This window comes from Myotis brandtii, unplaced genomic scaffold, assembly GCF_000412655.1.
Source record: "Myotis brandtii unplaced genomic scaffold, ASM41265v1 scaffold1282, whole genome shotgun sequence".
Lineage (NCBI taxonomy): Eukaryota > Metazoa > Chordata > Mammalia > Chiroptera > Vespertilionidae > Myotis > Myotis brandtii.
This window is the reverse complement of record NW_005354519.1, coordinates 99,165-113,119: the sequence shown is the minus strand read 5'-3', so window position 1 is coordinate 113,119 and position 13,955 is coordinate 99,165. Positions and strand designations below refer to the sequence as shown.

Sequence of the window (13,955 nt, the reverse complement as noted above, 5' to 3'; positions counted from 1 at the left end):
CTGGCATGCACTTAACGTTTCAGGGCTGTTCCTGGTGCCCCTGCTCAGGGTTTTCTTTGGCTGGAAGCAGATCTCATTCCTCACAGGCAAAGAGAGAGGGTAGGGTTTTCAGTCATGAAACTTGGGTTGTTTTCAGACCTGTTAATCAGTTTTTTTCACCTAAAAAAATGTAGAGTGGGTAGAGAGGGATATTAGTTATTATAGCTCTCATGGGACTATGTTGGGATTCCATAAAATAATATGAAAATGTCTCATAGCAGTGACCCACCATGAATTACTGGTTACTACATGACCTGATATAGGTCTGGAGAATTTGGGGGGCAACTTGGGTCACAGACTGCAGGTTGGGGCCCCACCTCATGTTCTGGGGTTGCCATCAGATTCAAGAAGGATAAAAAATAATTTTTATTTCTCTCCCAGGACTGTGGGCAATTCTGGTTAGGCTTTTGACTCTCCAGTGCCACCCCAGGGCCTGGCACACAGTAGGGTCATGGAGAGTGTTTATGGAGCTGGCATGCACTTAACGTTTCAGGGCTGTTCCTGGTGCCCCTGCTCAGGGTTTTCTTTGGCTGGAAGCAGATCTCATTTGGGGTGTTTGGCTTGTTCAATCTCTGTCTGCCTCTCCAGATCTATTCTTAGTCCTTTGACTTAGGAGTTTAACTGCTATGGATTGCCTCACGGTCTCCCTTGCCCTCTGGCTTCTCAATGGGCAGCACCAGCTGGAGGTCAGAGGGCAAGAGGATAGAGAGGTCGGGGTATGTATTTGTTTCTCCATTCCCTGCCCGGCCATAACTTTGGCAATGTCTGCAGTCCTCTACTCAAGGTCATTGGATGGCTGTTCTGTAGCTGCAGCTTTCACTGGTCCAGCAATGCTGTTTCCTCTCCTGCCCCTTCAGGCCCAGGGGCAGTAGCAGCTTCCCACTGCTGCTGTTTTCTAGGCACATCACCCTTCCTTGTTGGACACAGAATGTTGGACATTGGATGGCTGTTCTGTAGCTGCAGCTTTCACTGGTCCAGCAATGCTGTTTCCTCTCCTGCCCCTTCAGGCCCAGGGGCAGTAGCAGCTTCCCACTGCTGCTGTCTTCTAGGCACATCACCCCATTCTACCCATGTTTCTTCTTTAAACTTCAATTAACCTTTTGGCTATGTCCTGTGTTTCCCACGAGCACCCTGACTGACAGGTGGGTGCCATTAGATGCTGACCCTCACTCTCAGAGTGACTCCTGGGGTTCAGTGGCTCCAGGCCCTGAGCTTCTGTGGGGTGGGGGGAGTCTATCCCAGCATAGAGAAGTGAGGGCAGTGGCTGAGGTACCACTCATTATATTACCACAGTCTCAGTCTAAGGAGGGGTGAGTAGAAACTGATGATTGATAGATGGGCTGAGTCATCTCAGAGGACAGGTAGGTCGTGTTTGGCTCCAAATAGTGTTAGACCATCAAAGGGTCCTCAAATGCTTTTAAATCCTAACATTGACCTCATTGACCCTATATCAGGTCAATCTCAGACTAAGAATCATATGGCCATTACTTCCAATGACTGTTCATTCATTTACTCATTCAGGCATTCAACAAACATTCCCTGAGCACCTACTATGTGCTGTGCACTGTGCTATGTCCTGAGGACTCCAAAATAAATGGCCTAACTCTATCCTCGTATAGCAGGAGAAATAAGCTGTGTATGCCCATGACAATTATACAGTCAATTTAAGAATGAAAGAAAGAGAGAAAGTACTACAAGAGTTCAGGGGAGAAAGGAAATCAGGATCAGATAGAGATTCCCCTCCCCTGAATTTTGAATGGACATAACCACATAAATCAATAAATTGGATTGTATAGCCAAGAGCTGATTGTATAACCAAGAGCTATTAATTAAACCAAAAGGGAGACCTAATCTTTATTGCTATCTTACTATGTCCCAGGAACTTCATAACCATCATCTCAAACCTCTTGGTAAACACTCATCTCCCCACTGTGCCCAGCAAGCTCCAGATTGCAGGTATGTCTCTCACCTGTCTAGTCCACATCCACATATTACAAACTGCTTCCACCCATTTCCCAGAGGAGAAAAGGCTGAATAGAATGTTCTGTCTCCAGCCCAATGAAGGGTCATAGAGTACAGTACTAGCCAGTTGTAACTAAACCTAAAGAGGGAAAACAGGGCTTTCCTGCCATGGTTGCACCCTGTGGCTGCCCCAGGTTATTTAACAGCATTGGTCAGAACCACGGTGTGATGGTTAATGTCGTGTGTCCATTGGACTGGGCTAAAGGATGCCCAGGTAGCTAGTGATACATTATTTCTGGTGTGTCTGTGAGTGTCTTTTCTGAGATTAGCATTTGAATCAGTTAACTAAGTAAATAAAAAAAATTGCTTTCACCAATGTGGGTGGGCATCATCCAGTCAATTAAAGGCCCCGATAGAACAAAAAGATAGAGGATGGGAAAATTCTCCATCTTCTTCTGTCCTGGTTCTTGGGCTTTTAGAATCAAGTAGGACCTACATCAGCTTCCCTGGTTCCAAGACTTTTGGACTTTGAGCTGAATTATACCCCTGCTCTCCTGGGCCCCCAGTTTACAGATCTTGGACTTTTCAGCCTCCATAATCACATGATTCAGTTCCTCATAATATCTATCTATCTATCTATCTATCTATCTATCTATCTATCTATCTATCTATCTATCATCTATCTATCTATCTAATCATATTAGTTTTGTTTTCTGGGTAACCCTGACTAACACACAGTGATAGTCTGTGAAAACAGGACCCACCCAGCCTGCCGTTCTGGTCCCATCTTTGCTCCCTTTTCTTCCACAACAGGACCTGGCCTCTGGTGGCCCCTCACAGCTCTCCCCACCACCACCACCTCCCACTGTGTGAAGCATGATGACAAAATGACAAAAACATTCTCAAGGAAACGAGCTACCCCACTCACAGAGGCCACTGCAAGTGTCAGAGATAGCAGGGTTTGGAGTTACTCATTCTACTTCCATGGAACGAGTCCAGATCTGTGCTGGCTGGTTCCCCCTTCCTGTTTTTGAATCCAGACACTTGCTGTCACTGTATGGTCCCCGCGGCAGTGCAGAATCTTTACGGGCCGCTCATCCTTGGTTTTTATTTCAGCAAGAGTGGGCTGCTTCTCTTTTGCCTTCAACCAGCCCTCATCAGCAGATCGAGGCAACCTCACTGGGGGAGAGAACATGGCATTTGCAGTCTGAAGGGCCACTAAGGCTTGAGACATTCACAACCCTGAGGCCAGGAGACAAATACCCTTTGGACCCATGCCCAGCCTCAGACTTCTCCTTTGTTCAGGGGCTTTCCCGGCCTTGCCTCTCCTTGTAGGGTAGCCGTCCTCAAGCGTGCTCCCAATCTTGGCTCCTTCCTCCTGTGAATAGAACCATTGTCCTCCCCTGTAACAGCATAGATTCATTAGGCCTGTTCAGAACTATACAAAAGATTACATATGGTATGATTTTTTTAAAATATATAGTTAAGGATTCTTTAGGCTTTGTGAACTCCTACTGAGTTGTGGTTGTATATGCATTATGTGAAGAAATGCCCTTTCCCTATTGTGTGTGTATTTTAGGTACTGTTGTCATGACAATATCCCCACTTGGGCGTTACTCTCCTTAGGCCCTCCAATCCATCCTGCTGGTTGATCTTGGGTGGTTGCCACTTTCACAACATCAAGCCCCTGCTCAGAAGTCTACCATGGCTCCTGCCTGCGGTGACTGCTTTATTTAGAACCCCATCTCTCCCAAACCATGCGATGCCATCACTCCTGAGATTAAAGTGTTCACTCCATCAAGCAATGCTCTGCTCCCAAAGTTGCCGCAGGCCTCGCCCTCCTCGGTCTATCAATGCACATCTTCCCATCCCCCAAAGTCCCACCTGGAAGTTTCAGTCAAATTCTCCAGAGGCCATGACCAGTGTCTCCTTTTAGGAACCTGTGCTGGATTTAGACTTAACATCACATGGGTTGGAATGCAATTGGCATCCAATGGAGTCTGGGTTTTCAACACTGGCTGAGAATCAGCTGGGGAGCCTTTAAAAGAAACTGAAAACCTTTGTAAATACTAAATGTTGTTTGGGCCTCAGGCCAAACCAAAGGCTCTGAATCCATGAAGGTGAAGTCTGGGTGTCAGTACTTTCTAAAGCTTTCTAGACATTAAGGGTTCAATTGTGTCCCTGTTCCCCCACCCCATCCTGCCACATTCATACATTGAAATCCTCCTCTCCAGTCCCCAGTGCCTCAGAATGTGACTGTATTTGGACGTGGAACCTTTAAAGAGGTAATTAAATTAAATAAGGTAATTTATTAAGGTGGATCCTTATCCAAAACGACTATATCTGGATAAGAAGGAGAGATTAGGACACAGACACACAGAGGGAAGACCATGTGAAGACACAGGGAGAAGATGGTCATCTACAAGCCAAGAAGGGGGGCCTCAGAGAAGCCAACCCACTGACACCTTGATCTTAGACTTCCAGCCCCCAGAACTATGAGAAAAATTCCAGTCTGTGGTATGTTTTATGGCAGCCCTAGCCAACTAATATGCCAGATGATTCCACTGCACATCCAGGGAGCAAGCCTTCTTCTAGCACCCGGATCTCCCCACCCCACCTCCCAGCTGGATCATAATCTTCCTGAGGGCAGGGGTGGAGCTATACCTTTTGATTCCTTCTGTCCATAGCTGACTATTGACCCACCGGTAACTAACAGCTTGTTATGCCGTAGGACACGGCCTCCATGCCCTTCTCTTCATGGTCCTTTACTCCTGATGCCCCATTATCCTTGGAGATGCTTTGGACTCCCCCACCCCAAAGTTTTTCTTGCTTATCATCTTGGCCAATTTTACATCATAAACAACTTGTGTCATTTTCTGTTAAAGGCCTTTTTCTGTTCCAGGGATCCTAACCTTAGTTGGCATGTTTAATATTTTCTCTTATTTTGGGTAAACACCTGACTCTTTTGACCCTCTTTATGTGGTAATCTTGGCCCACATGCCACTTCCACCAATGATTTGCCACCTGATAGGATTTTAAATGTTACTCAGTGATATCCCTGATCTCACTTACTTCCCATCTCTCTGGGGTCATCGAAGTCTCTTCCCACTGTGCATTCAGGAGAGAACCTTGCCAACGGCTCACCCACCTCCACATGCCGTAAGACCATCATGGCTAGGAGAGCCCCTCTTTTCAGAAACTGGATGGTCTTGCAAACCACTGGACTTGGGGTTTGGAACTGAACTTGGAGGTCATTTTACTTATGGGAAACTGGGGCCCAGCCAGAGGTGGGAAGTGATTGGCCCATGGTCATAGAGCCAGGCAGTGGCCAGGGCCATGTTGGAGGCTGTCTGTCTGATAATGCAGAGATCTTTTCTCTGACCCACATGGCTATCCTGCAGACGGGGATTTCCTCTCTTGGGAGACAATGTGGGCATAAAGCAAAATCAAAAGCAAAACCCTCCATTCTCCAGAAATTATTTTCCAAGCCAAACTGTATCCAGCTTTATTAGAGATACTTTTTATAAACAATCATGGTATTTCAGGCAGGACATGGGCTGGTAATCGGTAACAGTATACAACAACTTTCAAGCTCCCTTCTTTAATGAACTACCAAAATCGGAAAGCCACTATAAAACCCAATGAAATCTTCATCTGATGCTCTAAACAGGGAAAATTTAGAGTGAGAGTTAACATTTCACATTAAGCATGCTGTTTAACAACTTTTCACAAGCCGACCCTGACTTTCAGGAAATGAAATGAAAATGGCAGAATATCAATCTGTAGATCCACAACCTAAAGAAGGAACTGCTGCTCCTTTAAAGGATGCTATCTTAATGGCGACATCGGAAAGTCCAGATAGCCCATTATACTAGTAATCAATTTTTTGGGGTCCGGTCCCAATAGGTCTCTGGGCTTATGGGAGACAACGTCTATGCTTAAAGTGGAGAAGGAGAAAGGGACATAAAAACGAATTTTCGTTTCCCCACACCACAAGGTGTTTGTGCCAAAGTGCCTAATGTGTGTCAACCTCAAGGGATCCCTCCTCCTAGGAACCAAGAGGAAGTATCTCAAAACTAGAAGAGAAAGGTGTTTTTTTTCTCCATGTCAGTCCAGCTTTGGAGACCTTCTATTCGTACTATATGTTCTCCCTCCTAAAAAACAACAATGAAGTGTTCTGTGTGCTAACAACATAGCTAAAAAAAGTAAAACAAAATTCTGAATTTTTATAAAACTTGATAAAAAATAGTATTTCAAACTGTACAGACACCAGAGATACACAGTTATCAAAAATGCACACTTCACTTGGCATCTCCAGCACTGTCAGCTTTCTGTGCCTGGTCTGTTTTGGCATCTCCATTTTCCGCAGGGTTATTCCCATCCTTGCCAACATTAGCTTTCCCCTTTTTCCCTTTGGGTACCTTCTCTCCCTTCTTTGCAGGGGCCTTTTTAGGCCTCTGGGCTCTGGCTTTGGAGGAGCAGGTTTAGCTGATAACCTGGCAGATCTTCTCTGTGGTTTGTCCTTCACCCTGGCTTTATCTCCTTTAGCATCCCCTTCAGCCTTTCTCTTGGGCATGATGATGATAGTGGTGGGACGCCCAGGCTGGATGCGGGGATGCAGCAGCGCGTAGGCTTTGGTGGGTCCGAGGGGTCATTCTCACCTCTTCCTGTTCTCTAGAATTTGCCTTGAAGTTTTCTTTCCATATTCCCTTTATCGCCATCAAACTTTATATAACTTTCTCCACTTGAATGCCAGTGATGGCCCCGAGTGGTCATCGCTGACATGCTTCATCTCCCACCTCTGATCATGCCAGCTCCCCTCCCTATGCAAGCAGCGATGGCCATATACGTTCTGCAGGGGGCCGTGGCAGAAGTTGTTAGAGAAAAATGTCAGGTCAACTTTCCAAGGGGCTAAGTCAGTAAGTGCCTCTGCTTTTCTCTTTTCCTCCTACTGGAATGAGGATGAGTGGGAAAAAGAAGGGCACAGAGCTGGAAGAAAGCAAGATAGGGCTCTGGCTCCCAGCTCTCCATACTCTACTCCAAGCTTGGGCTCAAGTGAAGGAGTACCAGCAGTGGAGGAGGACTATCTAGATAAGGTGAGAGATACTCCCATAGCAAAGAGCTTTTGTCCAGCCAAGATGCATGACTGAGCTCTAAAGGAGACCTCCTTTTGGACTCTTCTGACCCCACTCCTACTCAGGACAGGGCCTCATCAAGGCATGTTTGGAGAAATCCATCAGAGGAGGTTCTGATGCTCAGCTTTCCTGAGCCACTTGGGTGCCATGGGATGTGGTCAGGACCCTGCAGGAGCTCAGAGGATGGCTGGGAAGCTGTGATCTTGGTGACTGAGGAAGCAGACCATTAGTTCCAGGCTAAATGAATCCCAGTCATTTAGCCTGGACCCATAGTAGCTATCTTGTAATGATGAGAAAACTGTAGGAAAATTAGCAGTAAGGCCAACCGGGCAGAAATATGGAAGGTGCCATATTTAATGGCATCATGGAGCTTCTGTATCAGCTCAGAGTGTCTATCTCCAGCTTTCTTTTATGTGAGAGATAAATAAACTTTTACCTGGATTGTGTTATTTTTGGAGGAGGGACTCTGTTACTTGTAGAGAAGGCAATTTCTGATACAGCAGTCATCTTGGGATCACTCTAGTTATTTAAAAGTTGTTCTCTAAGTTGAGCTGAGATCAGGCTCAGTGTCCTAGGAAAGCCCTGGTCATTGTTAACTCCCAGTTCTGCCCTCTAGGGTCACCCAAGAGAAATCTAGTCCCTTCCTTCTCTCCAGCATTGACTTACTCATCTTGATGTCTTTGCTCCAATGCTTTCAGTTGCAATTGTATGTTTGTTGGACCACAGGCCCCCTTAGTTGTTTTCTCAGCTGCTCAGGCCCATGGGCAGCCTGAGAGTGTGTGTCCTGTCTGTGCACTTCACAGAGCCTCCCAGCTACCTCCAGCCTATGGCAATTGTTGTATTCCCACTTCCCTTGGCTGTTCCCTCCATGCACTAGCCCATGGTTGGGCAAGAGAAAGCTTTCTGCCCTGGGGTTATCCTGTCCCCATTTATTACTATCTTACTCTTTGTGCACTGTACTCTTCACCTTATTCTTACCACTGCATGATCTCACGAGCATCATTTATTCAGCAGTAGGGACAGACCCAGAAGCACTTACTGCATACAAGGAGTAAGACATCCCACTTTGCACATTCCACATTGCATTTTAAGCCCTGTAAATCTAGGCCATCTCATTAGCCTACTTCCCTTGTTGATAAGGTATCTAGAGAATATTAGCAAAGTGTGTGTGTGTGTGTGTGTCGGGGGGAGGGTGTTGGAGTGGGGAAGACAGGAAGATACTCTAATGCTGGTTTTGTTTTGTTTTTAAACAGGGTTTCCAAGGATTTTAGTTCCTCTGTCAATCTCAGGGTTCTTCCAGTCTTAAGTCTCTTTTCCTGAGTTGTAATGGATGTGCCCTTCCTTTATCACCACAAAGAAAGGGAACCATTTTTGGAAAACTTTTCCCAGTAGTTATAGGTTGAACTAGAGAGAGAGTCTATATTCACAAACAGGATCTTTTTTCTTCTTCCAAAGCCACACCATCAGCATAGACTGGTCAGCCCAGAGCTCCATGGTCTTTTTCTCTGTTGTCCCTTCTCTTAGTTTCCTAATCTCCAACGACTACATCAAAGGTTCTTTTATGTGTTCATGTTGAAAGTTCTAGTCTCTTGGAAAATTTCTATTACACAACACAGTGTTATCAACTATCATCACCATGTTTTACATTAGATCCTCAGTCTTAGATAAAAGGTTCTTAACCTGGGCCTTGTGGATCTCTGGAGTAGGGGGCTCCTATGGGTGGGTTTCAGAAGCCCATGAAATTGTATGCAATACTTTGTGCATATGGGAATGTGCTCATTTTTCTGGATGGGGGCGTTCTTCATGGTTTCACAATTGTGAAAAAGGAGGGTTTTACCTGGAAAATTTTAAGAACAAATGCCTTTGATCTTTTCTCAAGAGGTCTTCCAGATTCAAAGGTAGTCATTATAGCACAGCCTCATGTGCTATCTTTTCCTACAAACTCCTAGTGTAACCTCAGCAGCCCTTTCGTTTAGCACCTTTGGTTTATGATTAAAGTAACTGGAATGCAGAGAAGTCAAGTACATTGCCCACAGTCATAAGCTAGTTGCTGGCAGAGCCAAGGTGGCTGAGCCAGGGACAGTCATGTACCAAAGTAGTTCTGTTTTCTCCTCTGGATTATAAATTCCATGGAGCATGAGCCCATCTCTCTACATTGGGCCTCATTCTCTGTGTCTCACCAAATGTCTGTCACATAATAGGCATCAATGTTTGTGACGAGGTTGCTTTATACCAATTAATCAAAAGTCATACTCTCATTAGACCCTCTTTCCTCTCCCTCTGTTTACACTGTTCCTGAATCCACCACTCAGAACCTTAAGCCCAGGGAGTGCCCGGTCTGCCGTGTGGAGCCAGCGTGGTGTTTCCCTCACCCCCCACCCCTTCCGCACCCAGCTTTGGGAAGTCTTCATCCACCAAATTGCCTTTCTTAAAGGACAATTCATCCCACTGCCTCATTTTTTATTTTTCTATTATTTTTACTTACATTTTTATTGTGGTAAAATATTAAAAACATAAAATTAACCATTTTTAAGTGCACAGCTCGGTGGCATTAAGTGCATTCACATTGCTGTGCAACCAGCACCACCATCCATCTTCAGAACTTTATCTTCCCAAAGTGAAACTCTGTACCCATTAAACACTAACTCCCCGTTCTTCCAACCATTGGCCTTCACCATTCTACTTTCTGTCTCTATGAATTTGACTACTGAGGTACCTCACATAAGTGGAATCATACGGTATTTGTCCCTTTGTGTATGGATTATTTCACTGCGAATAATGTCTTTAAGATTTGTCTATTGTAGCATTGTCACAATTCCCTTCCTTTCTAAGGCTGAATAATATTCATCATATGAATGTACCACATTTGGTGTCTCCATTCGTCAATGGATACTAAGGTTGCCCCTACCCTTTGGCTATTGTCAATAATGCTTCTATGAATATAGGGGTGCAAATATCTGTTCAAGATCCTACTTTCAATTCTTCTGGGTGTGTATCCAGAAGTGGAATTGCTGGATCACATGGTAATTCTATATCTAATTTTTGAGGAGTTGTTATACTATTCTCCATAGCAGCTGCACCATTTTATATTCCCACAAGCCAAATTTCCATATCCTTGTCAATATTTGCGGCTTTCTGTTTGTTTTTGTTCTTAAAATACTCACCCGAGGATATGTTTTTATTGATTTTAGGCAGAGAGAGGCCTGGAGAGAGAGAGAGAGTAAAATCATTGATCAGTTACCTCCCATACATGCCCTGACTGAGGATCGAACCTGCAACCTAGGTATGTGCCCTGTCTGGGAATCAAACCCACAATGTTTTGGTGTACAGGACAACATTCCAACCACCTGAGCCACGTGGCCAGGGCTGTTTTTTTGTTTTGTTTTGTTTTTGGTGGTTTTTTTTAGGGGGGGGGTTCTTCTAATAATAGCTATCCTGATGGGTGTAAAGTGCTATCTTATGGTCCCCTCCTCTTTCCTAGGAGTCACACTTACCGTTTGATCATCATGACATGACTATCAGGTTGCAAACTTGCCTCAGCGCCGTGGCTTTATCATGGATATGTGTACAGCCTGTGCTTGGCTCTTGGTCATACGGCATTCCACTGACTTTAACACACATGTTTTCTCCCCATGTTTTAATATCTCTGAAGTCAGGATGCTCCTAGCTATAAATAACGTGTCCTTATCTTAGTTTGCCACCATTTTTTCTTTCTTCTTGGCACATAAAATAGTGTTGCTCTTTGGCAAATTGGAGACACTAAAAGGCGGTGCTGGAAATGGTCTAGACCTCATATTGCCTATGTAGACCCGGGTGGCAGTGGAGGACCCTGTGAAGGGCTCAGCGCTGCTAAATAACAGCGCCACTAAAAGGCGGTGCTGGAAATGGTCTAGACCTCATACTGCCTATGCAGACCCGGGTGGCAGTGGAGAACCCTGTGAAGGGCCCAGCAGCTGCTAAATAACAGCAGTCCTGGTGCTCTCTGAAGGCTGCATGTCATAAGCATTTTCTTCTGGGGACATGTACTATTCACGTCATGGTAGCTGTCCACGTGTAATATCAATCACCCTTCACAGTTCCAGCCACGACACTCCCCCCTCCTTCCAGCCACGACACTCCCCCCTCCTTCCGACACTCCCCACTCCCTCTTAGGTTTAGCCTTAGTGTCATTGCCTTATAGTTTTCTTCTGCCCCGCCCAGGCTCCACCCCGCCTGCAGACTTCTCTCACCATATTTCTTCTTTTCCTGAACCCATCGCTCTTGCTGCCTGCTCCTGCCTCCAGCCCCTCACCCTGGCCTCACTCACTTCCAGGGCTGATGACAAAGCTATTTCCTCCCCTGCAGGCCCACCCTGCTCAATTCCTCCCACTGCCCCTGTCACCTTTTGGAGCATTTCCTGTGACTTCTATTTTTTCCTCCTTTTGCCCCTTAGTCTGTTTTTCTCTGCTTCCCTCCCCCACCCACAAACAGCTGGGATGCCTTCTCGGCTTTCTCGCCCTGCTTCCTCCTGAAATCCCCTGGCAGCCCTCTCTCATCCTTTGCTGACCTACATCAGTCCCACGATGCTCTGACTGTGCTGTGGCCCCTGGAGTTTGCTGGGAACCCCTTTAGCACCAACGATTCACGCCCCCCCAGTCCCCACCCCCAGTCTTAGTGCTCACCTATTCCCTGAGCTCCTGCGTGGTCTAGTCCATACTTCCTGGCACCCAGGTAACTCGGGGAAGCTGAACATAGAGCCTCCTCTAACCCACTCTGCCCAGCACACCTGGATGAGGCCCTATCCCAAGTGGAAGTGGGGAATCCAAAAGGAGGTCTCCTTTAGAGCTCAGTCATGGGGTGGCTGAACAAAAGCTTTCTGCTGTGGGAGTGTCTCCCACTTTATCTGGTGGTGGGACTTTTCCCCACCACCATGGGTATTTCCCCACCAGACCCTAAGCTGGGAAGGGAGAGTGGAGAGCTGGGAACCAGACCCTCTTTGCTGTCCTCCAGCTCCAACCCCTTCTTCTCGTTGCCCCTTCTCCCTGACTCCTTGCACTCAGGAGTCAGGCTTCTCACCTTCATAGCCTTCTCTTACTATCCTCATTCCCGCTGAGTGTTAATGGGGGAAGGGCTGTCTCCCATCTACGGTGAATGGGGATCTTGACCCCGTGGCCCACCTGGTTCATGATATGGCAAAGAGGCGCTAAATGGACGCAGGGCACCCTCTCTCTGGGCCAGGCCTGCTATCTAGCCTACGTAGCTTGTCTTGTTAAAGAGGTCAGGTCCTTTCCTGCTCCTGCTTAGGGAGAGGAGCCTCATGGTTTTATTTTGTTGTTAATCCTCACCCCAAGACCTCACCCAAAGAGTGGAAGGGGGGAGGGAGGGAGGGAGGGAGAGAGAGATAGAAACATTGATGTGAAAGTGACACATCTATCAGTTGCCTCCTGCATGCGCCCCGAACAGGTCCTGGAATCAAACTTGCAACCCAGATACATGCCCTTGGCCAGGAATTGAACAGGTGACCCTTTTGTGTGAGGGCCAACGTTCTAAGCACTGAGAAACACTGGCCAGGGTTGAACCTCCTCATGATTTTGAAAGGAGAAAAAGCCTTCTAAGCACTGAGAAACACTGGCCAGGGTTGAACCTCATGATTTTGAAAGGAGAAAAAGCACTGAGGGAAAAACCGATCCATGCGGCTTCATGTATCAGCTGACCGGAGGGCCTGTGTTATGTTCTCTCCTCCCCCTACCCTCACTGGCATCTAGGAATCGGACAGTTGTCCCCTATGGGGACACAGTGGGAGGATTTGTCAGGGGCTTCAGAGCTGCATCCCCTCTCCCCTCTTTTGCCCCCAGGGGCCTTCCTGACTCAGAAATGCAGCTTCAGAATCTGGGAAAGGCAGGGCACTCCCTGGGGCTGCCCCCTCGCCTTGTGTTCTTTTCTGTTTCTACTCAAATCCATTAAGCTAAGGAGAGAGTTGTTGGCTCCCATAACTGAAGAGCCCAGCTTTCCAGTTTGGGTTCTGCTCTCTAGTCTCACTGCACCCAGGCGCTCAGCCAGGTCAGCAGACTCGGTTTCCTATTCTTCGTGTGGCATCTTTTTCTGGGTCCATGAGGCAACCCCTGGGGGGGTCTTGATCCTGTGGCCCACCTGGAGGTCCAAAAGGAGGTCACCTTTAGAGCTCAGTCATGGGGGTGGCTGAACAAAAACCTGCCTGCAGGGCCAGTGCCCCAAAGAGGCCACCCGATCCTAGGAACTGCCCGGGGCATGCAGACAGTTAGTTGGGGCAGGAGGTGGGGGGCAGTGGGGTCTTGGCTGGCGGGCTTTTCAGGGCTAACACTGGAGCAGTCCTGGGTACACGGGGGCAATTGTCAGCTTGACCTGTAACGACACCTGCCTTTTGTTTCTCCTTTGTTTCGCCATCCTCTGTTATCAGCCTCCTCCTTCAGTGAACTGTTCTTGGATCAAATGTAGGGACCTCCTGAGTTTGCTTTTGTCAGTTATTAGCCTTGCAGATGGCAGGGGACCAGGGCTTTGGGTTCTGCTGTTGAGGCACCTGGGGCCAGAGCTGACCTTGTAGTGTCTGTGCTGCTTCATCCTCCCTGGGGCGCTCACCACACCCTAACAACTCCGAGGGGGATGCACTCACCTGCAGTGTGCCTGCTCCTGCATAGAGTGGCTCTTCCCACCGCTCCCTCACCCCTGCCTCCCAAACTGCTCCTCACTCCACTCTTCTGCTGGGATGACACTGAAGGACACAGTGGCATTGACAATGATGCTGGGGAATATGGTGATTATGGGGGATATGGTCCCCTAATGTTACTGTGTCCCCCAATGTCA

At 47.1% G+C, this 13,955-nt stretch overlaps 1 protein-coding gene and 1 pseudogene across 1 annotated transcript in view; one reads left to right on the top strand and one right to left on the bottom strand.

The window, feature by feature from the left end:
- The window catches only part of RP1L1 (retinitis pigmentosa 1-like 1), a 42,638-nt gene that overhangs the window by 16,116 nt on the left and 12,567 nt on the right, over window positions 1-13,955 (top strand). Inside the window, exon 2 of the mRNA XM_014534303.1 lies at window positions 1,919-1,995. Within this exon, the coding sequence (XP_014389789.1) occupies window positions 1,919-1,995 (77 nt within the window). The remainder of the gene's footprint in view (window positions 1-1,918; window positions 1,996-13,955) is intronic.
- On the bottom strand, window positions 6,144-6,577 carry LOC102263457 (annotated as a pseudogene).